Here is a 23,274-nt window from a genome sequence, read left to right on the forward strand (position 1 = left end):
AACTTTGTTCTAACCCATCTTTCAGAAACCTTTAACAGAGGAGTTGGACCAAAAACCATAGAAATTGTAAATTAGTCCACATTTAACTTCTAAACAGTATGCATTCCGCACACATCTTGTGAAAGAATAGGGGAATGATAGAGGCTTCCTTTGGATCCTCTAGGGAGAAAGGCAGGGTACAAATGAAGTATGTTACTTTTAATTTTCATATTTCACATGATTTTGCTACTGCTGGAACCTTCTGCTAGAAATGCTGGTCAGCCTCTCTTCTAGTTTCTCAGTTCTCAGTTTTTGTTATTGTCTTTCCTATCAGTCTTTACAAATGTAAGGACTAGAAGTTAAAACATCAAACACTCCAAGAACCCTGGCTTTGTTTCTGTGTTTAGGTTAATACTTCTATACTGACTGGGGAGTAAACAGAGGCCAGAATACAGTTTTAACATACATGCCAGCTTTAGGCCAGATACCCACTGGCTGATAACTTAATTTTAGAAATATGCATTTAAAAAATAGTCCTATTCCATTAGATAAATGCCAAAATGATTCATTTCCTTCCTAAGTAGCGAGTTCCAATAGTGCAAAGGGAAACATGAAAATAGCATGATTGTGTTGCAGAATCTTAATTTTTATATGTCAGGATGATAACTACAGGTTACTCATAATACAGCTTGCCTACTCATAAGGTAGGTTTAGGTTCTCCTTGAACTCTTCATAAGACACTTTCTCCCTTCTCTCTAAAACTTGAAATGGAATAGATTCTTTTGATGAACAGGTCTGAGAATTCTGCCCAAAATTCCAACTGGAAGTTAAATCCCTGCCATAACCAATAAAAACGAATGGAGCATTAAGCACATGTGCTTATTTCCCTCCTTGTTCTATTTACAGCTAATTATTTAGAGTTGCACTAAAAATCTCACTGGAGCATAAGGTAGAGAGGTGTCATGTGCAGTCTGATTTCCTTAAGTCAACGTTGGTCTGTTAAAGTAGATTAGATCTTTGACAGGTTTCACATCTCAGGATATGCAAATGAACAATCTGGGACAGCTGTCTGTGTTCCAGTTCAGCGCTACCTGGAGCATTTTCAGATAAGAATGAAAATCCATTTTGAACATGTGACCAAGGTGATTCATTGGCCACCGAGTACAAAGTGAATTTACTGCTGTTTCTTGTAAGAGTCACTACCTTTCTACCTGAAGACTTTACATACTTTAATGGTGCAGTAATACTAGAACACTGACAGTCTTATTTGCTTCATTTGCACCTTGCCTTTCACCCAAATGAGACCCAAGACAGCTTACCTCATTCTTTTCTTTTTCCTCACAACACCCCTGTGAATGTGACTGGTCGAAGGTCACCCAGCGAGCTTCCATGGCAGGAATAGGGATTCAAACCCAGATGTCCCAGACACTTAACCACTACGCCACACTGGCTCTCCTGTGGATTATCAGTGACTTTTATTTTTGTGTTACATCTCTGCTACACAGAAGAGTCAGGATCTTTTGCGGTTCCATCTCCAGAGCGTGGTCAGCAATACAACCACAGAAAACACAGTTGCCACAGAAAGGCACCCCAAGATAACAGAGTTAAAATCTGTTTGGATTTCTGAGCCTGGAATAGATAACATAGTAATGTTAGAACTGTCCCAACACTCTTAGTAACTGCTCCTTATTCAGATGGCATTAGTAAATGATCAAGTCAATTCCAGCTTCAAGATTTATTGCTACTTTCCAGCAGCAGGTAGTTGTCATCTTCATATATACAATAGCTACAAATGTTTCCTCATTCATGTAATAAAGAGGCATGGCCAGTCCCACTTTCTGCTACCATTAAATAGTGATGGAAGACATCACACAGCTTCAGATGTACAGTTGCAGAAGTGAGAGGGGGAAGCTGCTCTCCAGCCTTCTCATCTTTAATTCCAGACAGTCGCCCTGTGTATCCTTCACCCCCACCCCAAACCTCAGGAAAAGTTAGTTTTCACTGGCTTTTGCCAGAACTGTTTATAGGTAGGTCAAGGCATGGCAATTTTTAAAACTCAGGTTTTCATGCTGCAAGTACCCCAGAAAAGTCACTTGGGGAGGCAGAGTACTATAAAATACGTGCCATAAGCAAAAAGATCTGCCTTTCAGCAGCTTAGGCAAAAAGCTTAAGCCAAGCTAAAAAGTCAATAGATGTCAATTCATTTAGTTACAGAATGCTAGAAGTCTGTTGCCCTGACCTAGGTAGTCTAGTCTCATCAGATCTCAGAAGCTGAGCAAGGCTGGCCCTGATTAGCATTTGGATGGGAAACCACCAAGGAAGTCCAGGGTCACTACATAGAAGCAAGCCATGGCAATGAATGTCTCTTGCCTTGAAAACCCTATGGGGTTGCCATGAGTTGGCTGTGGCTTGATAGCAAAAACAAAAGAGTCTGTTACCCAAAATCAGCTTCCAGAGTGTGGGGAAACAGGTCAGCCACCATTTGCTCCCAGTTGCCTCACAGTTCCAGAAACGCAGTATAATCATCCCATACACATCCACCAAACCAGGGAGCTGACCAAAAAATACTTTGAATTTTTCAGGCCCTACAGTTGAATTTTTGTCAGACAGAAGGGATGGCTAGTCCTCATCAAACATGATTATTCAGTGCCAAACTTCTAACAAAAACTGATGGAGATGAGTTCCCTGTTCCTCATGCAAAGGAAGGGTAACTGAAATTGCTCACATGTGCTGAGCAAGTTAGTTGGACTATGAAAGACAGATGCTTTGTTCCATTGGGAAGATTGACCAATTAAGAAGTCCCTCCATTTACAGAGGAGTCAAACTGTGAAACAACACTTAGCAGGGAGGCAGCTGAGTGTGACATTTCTGTGAGACAATGGACAACTTGTTCAAAGAAAAAAAGTTGCTCCCTAACAGACCAGCTGCTTGAAAAGGAGGTTTTTGGCTTAACTGGTTTATATCCACTGAGTCAAGTCAGTGTTGATCATAAAGTGTTCATTACTCTATATATCTTGAATGATTCCTCCACTGTATATCCTTGGATGCTACAGTAAAGTGGCTTGTATTCATTTTCAACAATTACCTGCCAGGAAACTTTCAGTAAAGATTCATGAATGGACAAATAGCTATGTGGTTTGAGTCCCTTGGTAGCAATGAAAATAAGACAGGATCAATAACAATATTATTACAAAGGAACTTACTGTTATACACTGGCTGTTTGGTCTCAGGAAAGATCACAGGTCCATGAGAGCTTGCCAGGTCCACAGGTTCTGTCCTATTCAGAGGGTCCAAAAACCTGCGGCCTCCTAGAAGATGCAGCAAGAAGGAATTTTTGAATACACTGACAATATTTACATATAATCAGGGCGTTGTAAAACAAGCACCGCCAGGAACTCATTTGCATATTAGGCCACACTCCCTGATATCACCATTGTTTTACATAGGGCTTTTTTGTAGAAAAAGCCCAACGGACTAATTTGCATATCAGGCCACACCTGACACCAAGCCAGCCGGAACTGCGTTCCTGTGCATTCCTGCTCAAAAAAAGCCCTATATATAATGGTAAGACTATGCTTGGCCACAAACAAGATAAGCAGCTGCTAGTGACAAATCACTATGCATAAGTGACCCTTGTCGTGAGACTTCATTTCAACTTCTTGTTCTAACTGAAAGATTCCAGATGTTCATGAGTGTACATTGCTATTTGCCCATTGGAAGACTAGCATGCAGCATCTGTATCTCCTCATAAATATGTACATAGAAATCTACAGAGGGGGCAGTTTGGAACAGGAAGATCTTAGGCAGAAAAAGGCTTAGGCAACTCCAAACCATGTTTTCTGAAGATGCTTCTCTTTACAAAAGAGACTTCTGGGTTTTGCTACATATATTTAATGTATTCTAACATAACAGTTTTTCTTTTCAGATTTCATTCCATTTCCCAACTTAGTCTTGCTACAAGATACCAGTCTCCTCCCTAAAATGTTCAAGCAATATCTTTCCACTAGGATATAGGAAATATGTTGAATAAACCATCCAGAATCAGTCCCAAGTAAGAGTGTGATTTCATAGGCCTTGTGCCCCCATGTACCCCTGTCTCTGGAGGGACTGGTACTTATGTCAGGTTTTCACATTTGGAACTAATGTGCATCAGGCAGAGAGATCACTCACTTGGAGAAGATCTAGTGCTGCATGTTCCGCAAGGCTCAAACTGGGAAGGGTAGCAGGCTGATGCACTACAGAAGAGGTAAACCTGAAACAACACAGTCTCACTCAATAAATTTTACAACAAAAGTCTCTAAGTTCACAGAGAAGATGTGGACACTACTCACTAAGGGTTCGTTTCTACTACTAGGATACTTGTTAAGAAGAAGGCAGTTTGGTTCGCCAACAAAAACACTACTGACAAATTGTCAGAAGTAACATGGGCCGACCCCGAGGTTTGCTGTACCATAAGTAGCACAAAGTTTATCATCAGCAGAGGAAGAAAGCATCATTTATGACTGACCTATCCTAGTTCCCCATTAAAATTCTCTAAACTGAAAGACAATGTACACATTTGTGAAGAAGGCATAGCAAGGGAGAATGATAGCTGGCTAGCACATTCGTTGCTATTTATGATCAATTATACCCATGGGAGAATAGAGATTTCCTGTCTTATGTATTGCCACTTGGCAAGCAACTGTCAATGTATTTCCTTACCAACTGACTAAGCAGCACTTGAGAGCCAGAATCCACAAAAGCAAAAGTAGAAATGATAAAGCGCTGGTAGTGAGTTGGAAAAGGCAGTTCAGATGAGGCAGGCCCTGGAGGCACCCGCTGGGTTCTGTAGTTATCTCCTTCAAATGGGCACCTGGGAACAAGAAACATTGCCATTCAAACAAACAATAGAAGCCACACACACACACACAAGAACAAGTGGCTTTTTCTCCACTCACCCGTCTATCAGGATTGGCCATTGCAACTGCTCAAGGGGATTAGCACTGGGAGTAGCCCAACAGTCATGCAGAACCAAAACCAGGGAGGGGTCTGTTTTCTGCAGGATGCGAACCTCCACGTACACAGAGTCCCTGAGTACCTTCACCACCGGATAATCTTCATCCAAGTAATAGGATTTGTAGCTGGCATCTGGGGACGAGAGGCAACACAGAAGTGTTGATGATGGATTCTTCAGGAGAAGACAGTGGTCTTTGCACCGAGTTTAGGAGTACATTTACCTGTAGCAATGCGCAGTTCAAGCCTGAGAGGTCCCATTTGGGAAATTGGAGCTGGGGTGGGAGGCAAGAGGACTTCAGCCTGGACTGGCAGGAAGTCAGTGGCATTGTAGATGCAGCGAGCATGGACCCTGCATACAGAACAGAACAATGTTTCATTTATTAAGATCTCTCTACCCTACTTTTTGTTGTAACATGTCCTCTATAACAGCTTACATAACATTTCAAGTTGTCGTTTTAGGCATAGGCCTACAAACTGTTCACTGAACAAGCCACGCTTAAATAACTAGCAAAACCAACCAGTAGGCCACAGCTGTCCATGATGAAAGCCATAAAAAAAAAAGTTAACCAGAAACATTTGTAAAATCAAGGAGATTATTAGTAGACTCGCTTCACAGCAAAGAGAATGCCATAGTCTGGTCACATCTGATAGGGCCTTTGCTAGCATAGCAGCACACTCGCCTGAATTTGGATGGTGGAGGCCATGCACAAACCACCTCCCCCCCCCCCCCCACTGACCTCAGCATCCATGTAAGGCCACTGCTGTTTAGGTACTGAAGTTCTGAATGACAACTTTGAAGTCAAATCCAGTTCAATCTGGATCAAGACCTTTTTAGTATGACCTAAGGAATTTGCTTCGGATTCAGTGCTTCTCATTCTACACTTCACTGCAGCCCCTACCAAAACCTGAAGTTCTTCAAAGCCTGGTATGGAGTCCTCAGCACTAACCAAAAACCCCAGCTTACGGCCTAGTAGTGGCCATAAGGAGACTGACACCAAATGTGATTAGTTAAGACATTTGTACTCTCAAGAATTGTACAATGGAACGGAAGGTTAGATCAGAGAGGGGCTGTGGCTCAATGGTCGAGCATCTACTTGGCATGCAGAAGTAAAAGTTTCAGTCAGAAGAGAAGTTGCTGTGCAGCTCAACAATCAACTGTAAATTAAAAATTGTTTTTAAAAAATGTGAATAAAAAAAGAACTAAACATTCCAGGATTCAAAAAGCACAAAGTCTAGGGTAGATAATTCAGCTTCCTGAAAGGAGAGAGCGTGCATACAATGCAGAAAGCAGGTTCCTAGCTATTACAATTGTCAAGAAAACATGTTAGAGGTACTTAACAAAGACGTCCTTGGACACACTCAGGGCTTGATTAATAGAAAAATAGGTGGTGGAGCTCATTAACATATGCTGCCCCCCTACCAGCCAAAAGCAACCCAATGCAAGAAAGGAGGGCCCTGGGTGAGTGAGGCCTGCTTGGGCTGACTAGACATCCGGCCAGCCCAAGCAGGCCTTGCTCACCTGAGGCTCTCCTTGGCCGCTCCCCCTACAGTGAAAAGGGCAGCAAGCCACCCACTGCCCAAAATCATGTAAGAAGTGAAGAAAGGGTGGCATGGACTTCTCCAGGGATTAATGAGGGCTGCTGGGGGTGTGGCAAAGCTCCTGATGGCTGGCTGGCTGCTATCCTCATCCAGGGATTGTTATGTGGCTGTACCTACTATTTAATGGACAAGGTAGGTAGTGGGGAGGAGGGGGGGCATCAGAAAGGTTCAGGAGCTGTGCTTCTGTGTGCTCCTGCTGAATTCAAGGCCTGGAGACATTTCTCAGTAACCTCTATCTGCCATATTTACACCTAAAGCCATTTAAAGTCCAATGTTTGAAAAATTCTTTTTAAAAGAAAAGAAAACCCTCCCAACTTTTCTTTTTTTTTGTATGCAACTTGTTATTACAGGATGCTCTTAAGTATTTTATGTATTTTCTAGAATGTGTAGAACTGAAATAAGCAGCAAGGACAATAATCAAACTGAAGGACCTCTGCTCACAGTTTTTCCATATCTTTCAAATGTATTACCTGTGGGAATCTTTGAGGCCTTTCACATAAAGTGTTGGGATTAGGTTTATTGGAGGGAGGGCTGACTACAGCTGTATTAGAAAGAATTTAGATTTAAATATTAGACAGAAAGGTTGCTTTGTTTCCCACTCCCCATTGCAAAGTTACACTGGGTGGCCCCTATTAAAACCTTTAAAAATTTAGTGTGAACATTGCAGTTGTCCAATTTAAGTTTTAATCAACCTCATTCTCCATTATCAGAAACAATGTTTTGCAGTGTGCTGGCCTTACCTCCATTCCCCTAAGGGCTACTATGCCATATTTATCTCCTCTTCCTTGTTTCTCCCTAGCATCTAGGATTAAACATACGCTCCTGCTGAACCTAGATAATCTTATTACTTACTATGACTAACAGCCCTCCGATAGAACCATCCTCTTGTTAATTTGCCTCATCAGGGCTTTTTTTTTTCTGAGCAAGAATGTATAGGAACACAGTTCAGCTGGCTTGGTGTCAGGGGGTGTGGCCTAATATGCAAATGAATTCCTGCTGGGCTTTTTCTGCAAAAAAACCCTCTGTGCCTAATCCTTTCTTAAAAAACATTGAGTCTGTTGGTGACCTATCTTCTGGCAGAAAATTCTATAAATTAACTGTGTTGTGTAAAGACTGCTTCTGCACTTAAGTCACAGCTTCATATGGCTCGGGGCCCTTTTCCCTAAGCTCTGGCATAGAGGCTGCAATAACTCAGCAGCAAGGGAACATTTAGAGTGGAATCCAGAGTAACATCTCTGAACAGCAGATACCTACATTTCTCACTGTATGACATAAATTTCCCTCTTTCTAATGTTCAGAGTTTCCTGGTCCAGTCAGCACTATTCCATGAATGCTTACTACTACGGAAATTGGATTCCTGTAAATTCAACAGTACTTACTTCCAGGCAAGTGAGCATAGGCTTGCAAAATAATTTAGTCAGTTGGTGGCTGGATCACACACTAGATGGTAATGTGAGGATGCTTATAAGACCCCTGAGTCCAAAGGCTAGTTGTACAGCTTCCCTTCCACTGCTCTCAATGGCCCCCTGGCCTCAGGAGCAAATTTTTGGGTGGTATGGGGGAGAAGGGGGCTGCAGAAGATGGGACAGATAACATTCTGCCAGCGGAGCTTAACATGCGAGTCTTTGCTGATCTCTAGATCATGAAGTCATTCATTTATAGATTCCTGCTCACCGAACTGCCATCAGAAGAGGGAAAGGAGAAGGCCTGGCCATATTTTTCCTTCTGTTTGTTGGTAGCTCCATACCTACTATAGCTGAAACTTACATGAAGGTGCTGTCTCGGGTGATGGCCCCATCTGGCCCATTTTGGATATCAATGCCAGAGATTAGTTGATTTTCATAAATTAGTTTATCACCAATCACCTAGGAAGAATGGAAAAAGAATGTGTATTTATCTACCCAACTATTTCAGCACTGTCAGTTTTCCCTGGTTTAAAAGCAGAGGCATTCTCACCTGGACAGTTGTGCCACACTGGGTCAGGGGGAAGCGAAAGACAAGGAACGCCTCTGTTCTCCTGACAGGGTCACACCCCGCTTGGGCATAAGACAGCTTAACAGAGTCAAGGACAACTGGGTAGTCTGACATGTCCCTAGAGACAACCAGGATGAAGTGGCCTTCCTTAAGGCACTGAACAGTGACTGCAAGGAGCAAAAGGATCATAGAACAGGTCTCAGCAATAGAGTGATGACAACTATGGTATTTTCATCATCCATTCACCTTCTGGAAGATGGCAGAGCCATTTCAGCAATGTTCTGTTGTACAGCTGCATCATCCCCCTGGCTCCCCAAAGCTTACAAGCAGGAGATATTCACAATGCAACACCAGATAGTTCTTGAACAATCACACTAATATTAAGAATTCTGTGCACCAATCAGATGCCAGGTTTTACCTGTGTTTCCATAGTAACAAGGAGTACTAAAGTCACTGTCATCATAGCAGCAGCTAGCTTGACGGCAAGTTGCCTGATCATTGGTATCTGCACAAGGGATTTTGCTGCCCAGAACTTGACATTGTTCCATTGTTAAATGATTGCCTGCAAGAGCCCAAAATAAAAGCATGCCATCAATTCATCCCATCTGTGGGAAGAAGAACAAGCACCTTGATGCTGGGTTTATACAGTGCATCCTCACCTGTACTGTTTGGGCCCACATTATCCAACACACAAAACACTCTGCACTAATACAATTGCTGGCTTCATATTGAATCCTCTACTAGCATGCAAACAAGATTTCAGAATTCAACTTTTCATTATCAAATACCAAAGGTATGTATGGAACCCTCTTCATTGTTTGTTTTGTTAGTCATCAATAAGTATTGACCAACATAAGTATGCAGCTGTCAGACACCAGGTGTTGAATAGTTATATGACATCAAATTTTGTGGTACTGAGGAGCAAGATTTATCTTGGACAGCAGAGAATGACACACATTCCAGGACAAAGAAAGAATATGAAAAGGTTGTGGCAGAGATGGAAAACAGGTTCAGCTAAAAGCAAGTTAGTATTCAATAGCTGTAACACATATCTGATTACTTCCATGAATACCTAGGTCAGTATATTATTTAATATTGTAAGGGGAATTCAAAATGTCAACTCTGGGAGTTGCTATCAATTTATAATTTAGACACACCCATATTTCTCTGTAGCATTATAAGCTTTGAATTTATATAGTACTGTTAAAATACATGGAAAGGTTTAGAGCAGGGGTGTCAAACATGCGGCCTGGGGGCTGGATTAGGTCCCCAGAGGAGTCCTATCAGGCCAGTGAGCAAATCAAAAGTAGGTTTGCAACTTACAGATACACACTTGAATGACACCTGAACAGCATACTCAAAATTGCTACAGCAGAGACATCATTTCCAGCTTTTGATGCATTAATTGAGAACGAGAGGTGTCAAGTTATCAGAGACGGTTAAATGAACAAAATATTGCAAAAGCGTGTTAAGATAAGCATGTTTTATCTTGATTTTTTTAAAAAAATTAAGTGTGTGTGTCTGTTTCCTATCATTACACTTTATGACACATATGGCCAGGCCCGACAAGGTCTCATTTATGTCTGATCCGTCCCTCATAACAAATCAGTTCAACACCCCTGGTTTAGAGGCACATTTCAAGAGAATTATGAGCAGTCTAGAGTTGACAGTGCCACATCTAGTGAATGCAGAATCCAAAGTTGTGCTTAACAAGGAAACTCATGATGTATGTTGAGCATTTGAAAGCCTAGTAATAATCATTACTTATGGGAAATTCACATACCTATGTTGTATATCGGAGGATAGAGGTGAGGCTGGGGCTGAGCAGGCACTGGGCGCACCAGGCCAGGCACCGGTGGTTGGGGCTGAGCAGGCACTGGGCGCACCAGGCCAGGCACTGGCGGCTGGGGCTGAGCAGGCACTGGGCGCACCAGGCCAGGCACCGGCGGCTGGGGCTGAGCAGGCACTGGGCGCACCAGGCCAGGCACTGGCGGCTGGGGCTGAGCAGGCACTGGGCGCACCAGGCCAGGCACCGGCGGCTGGGGCTGAGCAGGCACTGGGCGCACCAGGCCAGGCACCGGCGGCTGGGGCTGAGCAGGCACTGGGCGCACCAGGCCAGGCACTGGCGGCTGGGGCTGAGCAGGCACTGGGCGCACCAGGCCAGGCACTGGCGGCTGGGGCTGAGCAGGCACTGGGCGCACCAGGCCAGGCACTGGCGGCTGGGGCTGAGCAGGCACTGGGCGCACCAGGCCAGGCACCGGTGGTTGGGGCTGAGCAGGCACTGGGCGCACCAGGCCAGGCACCGGCGGCTGGGGCTGAGCAGGCACTGGGCGCACCAGGCCAGGCACCGGTGGTTGGGGCTGAGCAGGCACTGGGCGCACCAGGCCAGGCACTGGCGGCTGGGGCTGAGCAGGCACTGGGCGCACCAGGCCAGGCGCCGGCGGCTGGGGCTGAGCAGGCACCGGGCTAGGCACTAGTGGCTGGGGCACTCGTCGCATGCCATCCTCTGGTGTCAAGATATATTCTTCTGGTTTAGGGCAGACCATGTTGATATCATGAAAAGTAGCAACATGTCCATTTCTTTTCAGTTCCTCTACTCTGACCTTCAAGTGGTTTTGGCCATTCTGAAAAAGAAGAAGAGGAAGAATTGCAGATTTATACCCTGCCCTTCTCTCTGAATCAGAGACTCAGAGCAGTTTACAATCTCCTTTATCTTCTCCCCCCACAGCAGATACCCTGTGAGGTGGATGGGACTGAAAGGGCTCTCACAGCAGCTGCCCTTTCTCTGCCAGAGCTATGGCTGACCCAAGGCCATGCTAGCAGGTGCAAGTGGAGGAGTGGGGAATCAAACCCGGTTCTCCCAGATAAGAGTCCACGCACTTAACCACTGCACCAAACTGGCTCTCTCAAAGTAATCAAATTTGGATGTTATAGTAATGCTTCTCCAAGCCTCTGATTTATTCAGTACTCATGCTCTGGGCTCCAGATCAAGTTTCATAGCTTAGTCATTCCCAGTTAAGAACATACCTGTGGTAACAATAGCAATCTTCTCTTTTTTTTGTGGACAATCCTTTGATTTTGGGAAGGGATTGTAATTATGGAAGATAGGGTAAACACTGACTGACTAGCTCTGTTGGCATTCCTAAACTGCAAATAGTCAAAGTTTTCCTAAAAGGAGGTCTTGACAGTTTACAAAACAAACTTAGATTTTATAGCTTTTGCTGTAGTGGTGAGCCAAGATATCATGTTCTTAGCAAAATTTTCCTCTCTTTCTCTGACGTTTGGAGATCAGGTTTACTTTGTCCACAACCTATGGTCTTCCCATAGGTGCCTATAGATCAGAGTATCACATGAAGCTACCTTATATTGAATCAGACCCCTTTGCCCATCAAAATCATTACTGTCCACTCAGATTGGTAGTGGCTCTCCAAGATTTTAGACTAGAGGTCTTTCATATCACTTCATGCTTGATCTTATATTGACAGAAAGCTTTGTTACAGAGACATTTCAACATAGGAAGTAGCAAGTAACTAAATTTGGACACAGATTTTTTTTTAAAGGAAGAAATGGAACTACATACTTTTGTCATAGAGATATCTTGGTACAGATTTACTCTCGGGAGCTTGTGTTTGAATATCATTCCATATTGTCTGTGCAGGGCCAGATTAACAATTAGGCCAAGTAGGCACTGGCCTATGGGCTTCCATGCCTTTAGGGGCCCCGAGCCAGCTTCCCCCCCCCCCCTCAGTTTCCCCCTGCTTGCAGCCCTCCCAGCCTGCACACACAGCCAGCAACTGAGCCACTCTTTGCCCGACTTGCCTGATGCAGCTGCTGCTGGCACCATCACCAAATTTGCCTCTCCCTGTCTCTCCCCCACAGCTCTGTCAAAGGGGCTTTTGAGAAGGTGTCTGCAGGCTGCAGCAGGGGCCACAAGCAGCGGGTCAGCCACTCCAATTTTGAGATAATTTGGGAGGGGCTCCCCAAGATTTTGACAGCCTGGGGGCCTCTACAGGGTTTAATCAGGCCCTGTGTCTGTGGAGCAAGTATTAACCACCCTAAAACGCACAGCTTAGGATTTTTCAAAACTCTTTCTTACTTTTTTTCATTTGGTTTGCTCAACAACTTCCTACAGCACTACACTAAAAGTTCCTACATTTCAGTTAGCAACTCCTTGCCTAAAGTCTGCAGACTTACAGTTGTCTGCTCTTTCCCTACTCTACCCATTACTTTTCCACCCCTGGCCAGCAGGGCCTCAGAGCCGTAGCTGTTGGACCTTACCTTGTGCTGCACATGGCAGCCCTGGTAACCAGCAGAAAATACCTCTCCATCCTCATTGGATGTGACCCAGTGAAGGCAGATAGAACAATTCGTAACGTCAAAGGCTGTCCCAAATTCATCTATGGACAATTATAAGCAAATGTCTTATTGATTGTGAACAATGTTAAGTAGCATAAATTTGTCTAAATAGAACAAAGATATGGATTTGTCAATTAGATGACATGGTACTCACCCAGATAAAGTCATTAAAATCCACCCATCATTTCCATAGCTAGATCTGTACCACGGGCCAGCCCTGGAGCATATGGAAAAATCCAGCCTCCCTAGCAAACCCACAGAAGCAACTTGCCTTTCCGTTTCCCCCCTTTATTAGTTTGCCTGCCAACTAGTATGCTTGCTCCATGTCGATCTGCAAGGCTTTGAAGATCAATATGCTGGTTAAACCCAACTATATTTCTTTGTCCAGGCTTCCCAGCACCTTTGTGGTTAGGGGATTATGCTTTCTACATTAGATGGCATTCAGCTGACTCTCACGGATTCAGTTAAGAACCTGGATGTGATCCAGCCTTACTGGATTTATCCTTAAGCTGCAAGTTAATGCAACTGCAAAAAAAATACTTTCTTCCATCTTCATATAAACTCAGGGACCTGTGGACCTTCCAGAATTACAGTTCATCTCCTGACTAGAGAGATCAGTTCCCCTGGAGAAAATGGATGCTTTGGAAGGTAGACACTACAGCACTGTACCCCACTGGGGTCCCTGTCCCCCCCCAGCCCTCCCCAGCCTTCATCCCCAAATCTGCATGAATTTTGTAACCTGGAACTGGCAACCCCCCATCCCCCACTGGTGGTTGAGGGGAACATGGCAACCCCTATTATAAACTGAAAGGCAACTACCTACCCTTGACCTGGCCAATTTGGCCATGTGGGTTCATGCTACAGTAATCTCAGAACTACACTATTGTACTATAGACTGTAGAAGAAGACTGCAGATTTATACCCTGCCCTTCCCTCTGAATCAGAGATGCAGTCTAGATGAGTCTGCACTTAAGACAGCTCACAAACTCCAGCAGGCACAGAATGCCACAGATGGATTGCTTTATGGAGCTAGACAGAGTATACATATTACACCTATTCTACAGTCACACCACTGGTTACTAATTAGTTAACAGGTTCAATTTAAATTGTTGCTTATTACTTACAAACTGCTCATGGCTTAGGAGCCCCGTATTTGCAGAACTGCCTCTCCTGTTAATGCTCCGCTGTGACAGCTTTGCTTGGATCTTCTGAAAGATCAACAACTGCCTGCCTGCAGTCTCTGCTGGGGCTCCCACCTGGTGGAATGGCCTGCCTGATGAGGTCAGGATGGTTCATGCAACAGAATGTGTAAAGCAGAATTTTGCACAAAGGCAATATACTTTGATAACATAGAATTGTTCAGGAGGGCATTTTATAAAGTGAATAAGATTTAAGTGTCTGAAAATTGTAGGCAGTTGTGTTAAAATTCCTGCATTAAATTCTCATTCTGTAAGCTCAGTGAGGGGGGGGGAGGGGAAGGTAGGCCCTGTGCAACTACCAGTCATTTCCGACTCTGGGGTGACGTCGCATCACGATGTTTTCACGGCAGACTTTTTACGGGGTGGTTTGCCATTGCCTTCCCCAGTCATCTACACTTTCCCCCCAGCAAGCTGGGTACGCATTTTAAAGGCAGACCATAAATGAAGCAGGCAACCATCAGATGCCCTATGAGGTGTTCTCATCTTTGGAAGCATCATAGATGGATGCCAGAGAGTTTACAGTATGGACACCGCAAGGGATACCCACTTCAATGTCTTTCAGATATTGAGCAAACACGTTTCTGTCTGCATAGGTGTTTCAGAGCTTCTAGACAGTAGACATTTCAATCCAATAACAGAACGACATTACAAGGAGGTATCCATTTATCCTTAAGCTAAAAGGTCATTTCTAGCTAGAATAATTAAAAAAAACAAAAACAAACCTTCAGTAAAAGCTTCAGGGAATTGCAGATTTTCTCAAATTCCTATTTACAAGTCTTAAGTAATCATACACTGAAAACAGGAAAGACCTAGAAAGCCATATGTTAGCCCCCTTTCTATAATCCTAAATTTAAGTTTAGATCATTTTAATTTGTAGTAAATTTTTATTTATTGGGACATTAGGATTTCAGGTGGAACCTGAAGGACACAACAGTCCTTCCTTATATGGATTTGAGAAGCAAGTTTCTAGAATAGAGAGGCAGTAGCTCATACTTTCAGGGGCAAGGGGGGCTTGCTAGAAGTCTCCTTAAAAATTAGCTATAGTTGCAGCTTGATCAACGTACTGAAACAATATAAGCCTCTTAAACTCTGGTAAAGGCCCATATCAAACAGTATGAGAAAGACCAGAGAAAATGCTGATGAAGAAAGATTATGAAATATGTCCAGTCCATCAAAACTTGAAATAAGGGAGACATCTACTCTAGGGAAAACTTGGGTTTTCAGACATAACTATTTTTGCTATAAGGAAAGTTCTATGTGTTTTTGTGCAACCCCCCTCCCTCCTTTGGTTTGTTGCTCAGCTACTCAGGTATCTTACTGTAGCTAGTTATTTCAAACTTAGCATTTTTATTTTATTTTTTTCAAAGCAACCGGTCTTTTGTTAGTATACTATCTGTTATCCACAGATCCTAGAATATTTGTCAGCACTAACCAAAACATAACTGATAGTCTACCCATAAATACTTACATCTAAAACAGGGGTGGTCAAACGGAGGCCTCAGGAGCTACATGTGGCTCCTTCACACATATTGTGTGGCTCTCAAAGCCCCCACCCCCCTGTTGGCTGGCTTGCAGAAGGCATTTCTTCCTTTAAATCACTTAACCAAGCCAAGCTATCTGGTGGCCTGGAGAATGCATTTAAAGTTGCTTTCTTTCCACCTCTCCCTCGCTATTTGCCTTCCTTCCTACCTACATCTGATATTTGTGTCCTCTGGCTTTCAGACATCTGATATTTATTCCATGTGGCTCTAACATTAAGCAAATTTGGCTAGCCCTGGATAAGGAGTAAGCCCCAGCAGGTCAGAAGGTGAAGCCTCTCTATATCATGATAAAAAAAACACTCTTAACTTTCAGTTCAAAAAAGAAAAGTGAGAGAGAAGTAAATAAGAGATACTTACCAACAACTTTAAAGCGAACAGAAAAACCTGACCTCGGAAGCACTAACAACTGCATGCTGTACTCTCCACAATAATATATATGAGGCGAAACTGAAAAACTAACACTCTGGATTCCATACTGCCCATAGGACAAGCCAACGAGAGACATTAGCATTAAGGCTCTACAATAACTGCAGCCTAGCATCATTACTATAGTTCTAAAACAAAAGTGCCCATCATATTCTTAGCAGTTACATTACCAAAAAGCACCCAGGGACTGGCATTTATAGTGAGGGGAGAGGTTGTGAAACTGTTGGGTAGATTTGCACCTGGAAGTGTGGAAGGCTGGAGGGGTCATGTCAAAAGTGCAAAGTTCAGTATAGAAAGTAAATATTTAACACCCATAGTCCATCAAAATGTTCTGTTACACCTTCATTTGTGACCTTCTCCTATAAAAAGTCTCTCCCCCTTTTTTTAATTTCTTCCTTCTCTCTTTCTCCTTCCATTTTTCTATCTCTTTTTGAAGTGCTGAGAACTCAGATTTCCTACCCCACCCCTTGGGTTGTGGGCAAGTCAAATGAAACTGATCTTGAAATAAGGGACTGAGAATTTTGCCTTCAGCTGGCAGGTGTCATGCAGGCCTTACCTCAGATCACAGAAGTGTCATCTGGCATACTGTACTGTACTTTTCAACAACTGACTTTTATTTTAAAATACAGTTGTGTCTTATGCAGAAGGTCAGCAAATGCATTTTTTTCTTGGAATGCAGGAAAAATCATCAGTTTTTGAATCTCTGCCTGTTAAAAATGAAAATCCCCCTTTAGAGGAAAAATGGACAACTCAAGTATCGATGGTTCTTATTTCCATCTGATGTGGTATTGACACTGGTCATTAACTGATCTATTTCTAGATCATCATAACCTTCAGTAAACTGCGGATTTCAGGTGTGACTATTGCAGCATGTGCAGCAGAATGGACAATCACATGAGTTGTGATATATGATAATGATGATAATATTGGATTTATATCCCGCCCTCCACTCCGAAGAGTCTCAGAGCGGCTCACAATCTCCTTTACCTTCCTCCCCCACAACAGACACCCTGTGAGGTGGGTGGGGCTGGAGAGGGCTCTCACAGCAGCTGCCCTTTCAAGGACAACCTCTGCCAGAGCTATGGCTGACCCAAGGCCATTCCAGCAGGTGCAAGTGGAGGAGTGGGGAATCAAACCCGGTTCTCCCAGATAAGAGTCCGCACACTTAACCACTACACCAAACTGGGATTGTCAACTACCTGGAAAAAAATGTCTTGTCACTTTAACAGAGGCTCAATGGTTTGTTATTTCAGGTGATGTTATTTACCTGCACAACATCAAAAAATTAAGCTATTCAATATCCACACATTAAATCCCTATTAAATGAATAGGTCTAGGACATTTTTCTCTGGGCCTGCTGGCAACCATATTCTCCAGCCTATGTCGGCTACCCTCAGAACTGTATGATAACGGTGTGTGAATCTTGCATGTGTTTTTAAAGTGGCACATATGGAAGAAACATTTAGCCATTATTCCCCACCATATGGATTTCCTGTAGAGTTAAGACATCTATGTGCTATTAACATGCATATTAATGTGAGGAAAGCAGCAGGAGATGGTTTTCCTGGCATGGAGAAAAACATTATGATCTGCTGGTTGCACACAGCTACAGATGCAAGTTAATGAGTTGGCAGTCCCCCTAATTACTCATATGGGAATGGCTTCCTTTTAGCAACCATGGATGCTGAGCTAATCTTCAGCTGTTCTTCAAATGATATATGCAAACTGCAGTGAGTACTTAAAAAACAGTCCAATGTAAATTTAAAGCAAGCCAGTGTTATATAGCAGTTAGAGTGTTTGACCAGGTCCTGGGAAATCCTGGGTTCAAACACCTATCCCAGGATGAAACTTGCTGGGTGACCTTGGGCTTGTCATTCTCTCTGTTACTTTTCTAATAGGGTGGCTGTGAGGAGAAACTGGAGGGAGCTTTTAGGAGGAAGGGTGGGGTAAAATTATACAAAATAGATGGAGAGAATACTATATTTGTAGTTTTTTTGGATTTATCTTTTGAGCTGCCTCAAACAAATCTCTGGTGATGGCATATAATTTTTTTTAAAAATGTGTAATTATTAGTATTTTTAAATAGGCACAGTCTTTCCATTTCTACAGCATTGCTTAATTTGCAAAATGCTCTATTCTTTACTGCTACCTCAAGAAACAGCTCCGCAGAGCCCCAGATACCCACGGATCAATTCTCCATTATACCCTATGGGAATTGGTCGCCATAGGGTATAATGGAGTGCCCAGTAGACATTTCTCTCCCCCCTCTTTCTGATAACCCTGAAGCAGGGGGAGGGCCTCCAAACCAGGAGATCTCCTGCACTCCCCCTCACAAGGAGATCCCCACAACCCTATCTCTGTCATCTGGAGATCTCAATTTTCCACCTAGAGGCTGGCAAGTCATGGCAGCTCTTTGCAGCCAACCTGCATATAGGGAATCTGATCTCAGCTCCCCAATGTCATGTGTAGTTTGGCCCTAAATGTGCATAGAGTTATGCATAAGCAGGAAATACATTACTTACTTCCATTATTTTGGCAGTGCTATGATAGACTGAGCAGAATGTAGGGTTGCCAAGTCCAATTCAAGAAATATCTGGGGACTTTGGGGGTGGAGCCAGGAGACTTTGAAGGTGGAGCCAGGAGACATTAGGGGTGGAGCCAAGATCAAGGCTGTGACAAGCATAATTGAACTCCAAAGGGAGTTCTGGCGATCACATTTAAAGGGACGGCACACCTTTTCCATTCCTTCCTTCCATAGGAAATAATGAAGAATAGAGACACCTTCTTTTGGGGCTCATAGAATTGGGTCCCCTGGTCCAATCGTTTTGAAACTTGGGGGGTATTTTGGGGAGAGGCACTAGATGCTATACTGAAAATTTGGTTCCTCTACCCCAAAAAACAGCCCCCCCCAGAGCCCCAGATACCCGCGGATGAATTCTCCATGATTTTCTATGGGAATAAATCTCCATAGGGAATAATAGAGTTCCCAGCAGACATTTCCCTCCCTTCCCCCCGCTTTCTGACGACCCTGAAGCGGGGGGGTGGCCTCCAAACCGGGGGATCCCTTGCCCCCACCTGGGGATTGGCAACCCTAGCAGAATGTATTACTACTACCAATGTTCTTCCAGGCCTCACCATCCTTTTTTATGCACAGGGCCAGACCCAGACTTTTTTGCACCCTAGGCAAGGTTAACTACTTGTGCCCCCACCCCGGATAACCAGTTTTCAAAAACAGATAAATTGTGGGGGGGAATGAAAAGCACATCCCAGGCTAGCTCAATCTAGATGAGTCTCAGAGGCTAAGCAGGGTCGGCCATGGCTAGTATCTGGATGGGAAACCTCCAAGGGATACCAGGGTTATGATGTTGAGGAAGGCAATGGCAAACCACCGCTGGATGTCTCTAGCCTTGAAAACCCTAAGGGGTCACCGTAAGTCAGCTGTGACTTGATAGCACTCTTCTACCACCTCCCTTGTACCCAAAGCCAACCCCACAGGCTTGTCAGCAGGAGCGGGCATGATCTCCTGGTCCCATCTGGAGCTTCCCTCACCCCCCCCCCCAACAGAAATTTGGATTTCCCTCCCTTTCTGGTCCCACCAGCAGTCTGGTGTCCCCCCCCCTCCTGCCCCCAATACAGAAAAAGTAGCCCAGTGGATCTCCTGGTCCCACCTGGAGTCTGGCATCCCCTCCCTCCCCCTTGAAGCAGCATCTTTGGAAAGAGTCTAGAAAGACAGCAGAAGCATCCCGACAGATGGTAAATAAAGGGCTGCAACCACAGCTTAGCACAAAAAATAAAATCATCATCATCAAGGGGTTTTTTTCCCCCATGAGCCAGCTGGATGGCAAGTTGGGAGGCCCAGGCAATACGGTTGCCAATCCCCAGGTGGGGGCAGGGGATCTCCTGGTTTGGAGGTCCTTCCCCTCACTTCAGGGTCATCAGAAAGTATGGGGGGGTAAGGGAAATGTCTGCTGGGCACTCCATTATTCCCTATGGAGACTGATTCCCATAGGGTATAGTGGAGAATTGATCTGTGGGCTTCTGGGGGGCTGTTTTTTGAGGTAGAGGCACCAAATTTGCAGCATAACATCTGATGATGCTCTTCAAAGCACCCTCCAAGTTTCAAAAAAATTGGACCAAGGGGTCCAATTCTATGAGCCCCAAAAGAAGGTGCCCCTATCCTTCATGATATCCAATGGAGGAAAAGCATTTAAAAGGTGTGCAGTTCCTTTAAATGTGATGGCCAGAACTCCCTTTGGAGTTCAATTACGTTTGTCACACCCTTGCTCCTGGCTGCACCCCCCCAAAGTCCACAGATATTTCTTGAGTCAGACCTGGCAACCCTAGATAGAGATCAGTTCCCCTGGAGAAAATGGCTACCTAGTGGATAGATTCTATAGTATTATACCCCAGCTGAGGTCCCTCCCCACCCCAAACCCCACCATCCCAGGCTCCACCCTCAAAAACACAGGCCTGAAACCAGACACATACAGAGTATTTGCAGGAATTGTCCCAATATTAGTTTGCATTAAAAAAAAAAGGGAGCTTTCAGCCCTTCAACAGTTCTGTTTATACATCACCTGTTTGAGAAGACACCATGGTGGGGCTTATTGTGCTCTTAGGCAGCCTCTTGAAGCAAGACAAGTTTTTAAATCCATTTTGGTATTTGATGGAGAATGAGGCTTATTTTGCATTTCAGACAGGGAGATCCTTTAAACTATTGCCAATTCTGATGGTGAATTATTTTTTAAAAAAATTCAGATATCTTAAAGGGCAAGTATTCTCTTTCTTGTAAACGTCTGATTCATTTTTGAAGTTGCGATTCTTCATGTCTTTTAAAAGTCTGGCTGTGTTTCTGAATCACGGCAGATGACTGAGATGTTCATAGCATTTTGTAATGAGCTGCCTTTTATTTTTCCAATCCTTTTCTCCTTCAAAAAAATTTGAAAGTGTATCAATATAAGGCAAAACTGCTATAGTATTTTCTCTAAAATGGCAGGCTCTATGGGAAAATGTGACAATATAGTACCATATGAAATGCAAAAAATGCAGTCCAAATGTGCTGTGTGTACAATTTAAACAGCCTATGTGAAGTACCAAAAGAAACAATCCCACTTCACTTTTATAGACATTCAGGATAAAAACAGATTAAAAACAGAATGTCATTGTGTGAAAGCCTCCTGAAATGTACTCTGCTTCCTAATCACTGGCATTAAAAATGGGCCTTAGCCCAGACACAGAAAGAACAATAAAGTGTGACTGTGTTGCTTTTCGTTCTTCACTAAGAACTTTGATTGTAGAAGATTTATTGTGCAATGTTAGGCAGTTATACCCTAAATCCACTCAAGAACTGTGTTGTAAAACTGTTTTGTTGTAGAAATTTTTAGCTATCCAAAGTGAGTTTCACACATTGTTGATTATTAGATTATGCTTACATTCAGAGCCGGTGTGTGGGAGTAGGCAGGGTAGGTGGCCACTTAGGGCACCACCCTGCCTGGGGGTGCCACTGGGCGCCCCCCCCCATGAGCCGGGCCGGGGATTGCGTCCCTCACGCCTTGAAAGGCACAGGGGAGGTGACCGTCAGCTACTCCACCCACCCCCCATCAGCCTTCCTGTGCTGCAGCGGGGAAAGGGGCTTGCATCCTTTGCGCCTTGCAGGGCGTGCGGGACACAACTGTCAGTTCCTCCCACCTCCCACCCCGATCTGGAAGCCTGATGGGGACGGGGGGGGGGGGGGGCTGCTTGATGATGTCATTTTTTGTGATGGCTGCTTGATGATGTCATTTTTTGTGATGTCACTGTGCCGTGCTCGCAAATGTTTTTTTCTAAAAGAAGATGGGGGGGGGGCGCTGACCTCAGGTCTGCCTACAGCGGCAGAAAACCCAGTGCCGGCCCTGCTTACATTGTGTCACTGGAATAATTTACCTAATTGTCTTATCATAAGACAATCCAGAATGTGACTTACTGTGATAGCACAATACCTCATGGGAAGAACAACTAAGGTAAATTGGGAAGCAACTATGAACATTCACAGAATTATACTCCTAGCTAATTTGACAGACAGCATTTGAAAGCTGAAATGGATACTACTTTGCATTACAAAGACCCTCTCATGGATTGCTGCCTTGACGTGGTGAGAGGGCTTGCATGGTTCAGTGAGGCTGTGGGCTATGCCATGCAGGGCCACCCAAGATGGACAAGCTGTAGCTGAGAACCCAGACAAAATGCAATCCACTGGAGAAGGAAATGGCAACCCACTCCAGTATCCTTGCCAAGGAAACCCCATGGACAGTAACAAAAGGCTAAAAGATATGGCACTGGAAGATGAGCCCTTCAGGTCAGAAGGTGCCCAATATGCTACTGGGAAAGAGCGGAGCGCAAGTTCATGTAACCACATGGTCATCCAAGGGCCCCACTGCCACCCTGGTTGGTTTCCTGCTTCGAATGTATTTGAAGAAATTTTTATTGTTGGTCTTTTATGTTTTTTGCAATATGCTCCTCATAGTCCCTTTTTGCCTGCCTGATCATGGTCTTGCATTTGATTTGCCACAGCCTGTGTTCCCTTTTATTAACCTAACTGGGACTAGCTTTCCACTGCTTAAAGGAATCTTCCTTACCTTTTACAGCTTCCATTAGATTGTTTGTTAACCAATGCAGACTTTTAAAAATACCTATTTGTGCCTTTCCTGGCTTGTGTTATGTATTTTTCTGAGCTTCTAGTATTGTAGTTTTAAATAGCCTCCAAGCTTCCGGATTGCTGCCTTGTCGTGGCGAGAGGGCTTGCATGGTTCAATGAGGCTGTGGGCTATGCCATGCAGGGCCACCCAAGATGGACAGTCCACAGCTGAGAACCCAGACTAAATGTGATCCACTGGAGAAGGAAATGGCAAACCTGAGAACCCAGACAAAATGCAATCCACTGGAGAAGGAAATGTATCCAGTATCCTTGCCAAGAAAACCCCGTGAACAGAAACAAAAGGCTAAAAGCTATGGCGCTGGAAGATGAGCCCCTCAGGTCAGAAGGTGCCCAATATGCTACTGGGGAAGAGCATTCAAGTAACCACAGAAAGAGTGAAGCGGCTGGGCCAAAGCCCAAAGGACGCTCAGCTGTGGATGTGTCTGATGGTGAAAGAACAGTCTGATGCTGCAAAGAACAATACTGCATCGGAACGTGGAATGTAAGATGTATGAATCAAGGTAAGCTAGAT

At 44.1% G+C, this 23,274-nt stretch overlaps 1 protein-coding gene across 2 annotated transcripts in view; it reads right to left on the bottom strand.

Moving 5' to 3' along the window:
* Window positions 1-1,437: 1,437 nt before the first annotated feature.
* ZP1 (zona pellucida glycoprotein 1) overlaps window positions 1,438-23,274 on the bottom strand; it is a 37,736-nt gene continuing 15,899 nt past the window's right edge. The window contains exons 1-10 of one of the 2 annotated variants that reach the window (XM_060262915.1): window positions 10,331-10,409; window positions 8,966-9,109; window positions 8,530-8,714; window positions 8,341-8,438; window positions 5,196-5,323; window positions 4,917-5,106; window positions 4,681-4,831; window positions 4,150-4,231; window positions 3,183-3,287; window positions 1,438-1,608 (exon numbers count right to left, since the gene is read on the bottom strand). In XM_060262915.1, coding sequence (XP_060118898.1) covers window positions 1,490-1,608; window positions 3,183-3,287; window positions 4,150-4,231; window positions 4,681-4,831; window positions 4,917-5,106; window positions 5,196-5,323; window positions 8,341-8,438; window positions 8,530-8,714; window positions 8,966-9,095 — 1,188 coding nt within the window. In that variant the 5' untranslated portion in view covers window positions 9,096-9,109; window positions 10,331-10,409 and the 3' untranslated portion in view covers window positions 1,438-1,489. Of the gene's footprint in view, window positions 1,609-3,182; window positions 3,288-4,149; window positions 4,232-4,680; window positions 4,832-4,916; window positions 5,107-5,195; window positions 5,324-8,340; window positions 8,439-8,529; window positions 8,715-8,965; window positions 9,110-10,330; window positions 10,410-23,274 lie in introns of those variants that run through there. The other variant, XM_060262914.1, reaches the window with a different exon arrangement.

The sequence above is a fragment of the Heteronotia binoei genome, chromosome 21, assembly GCF_032191835.1.
Source record: "Heteronotia binoei isolate CCM8104 ecotype False Entrance Well chromosome 21, APGP_CSIRO_Hbin_v1, whole genome shotgun sequence".
NCBI classification, from domain to species: Eukaryota; Metazoa; Chordata; class Lepidosauria; order Squamata; family Gekkonidae; genus Heteronotia; species Heteronotia binoei.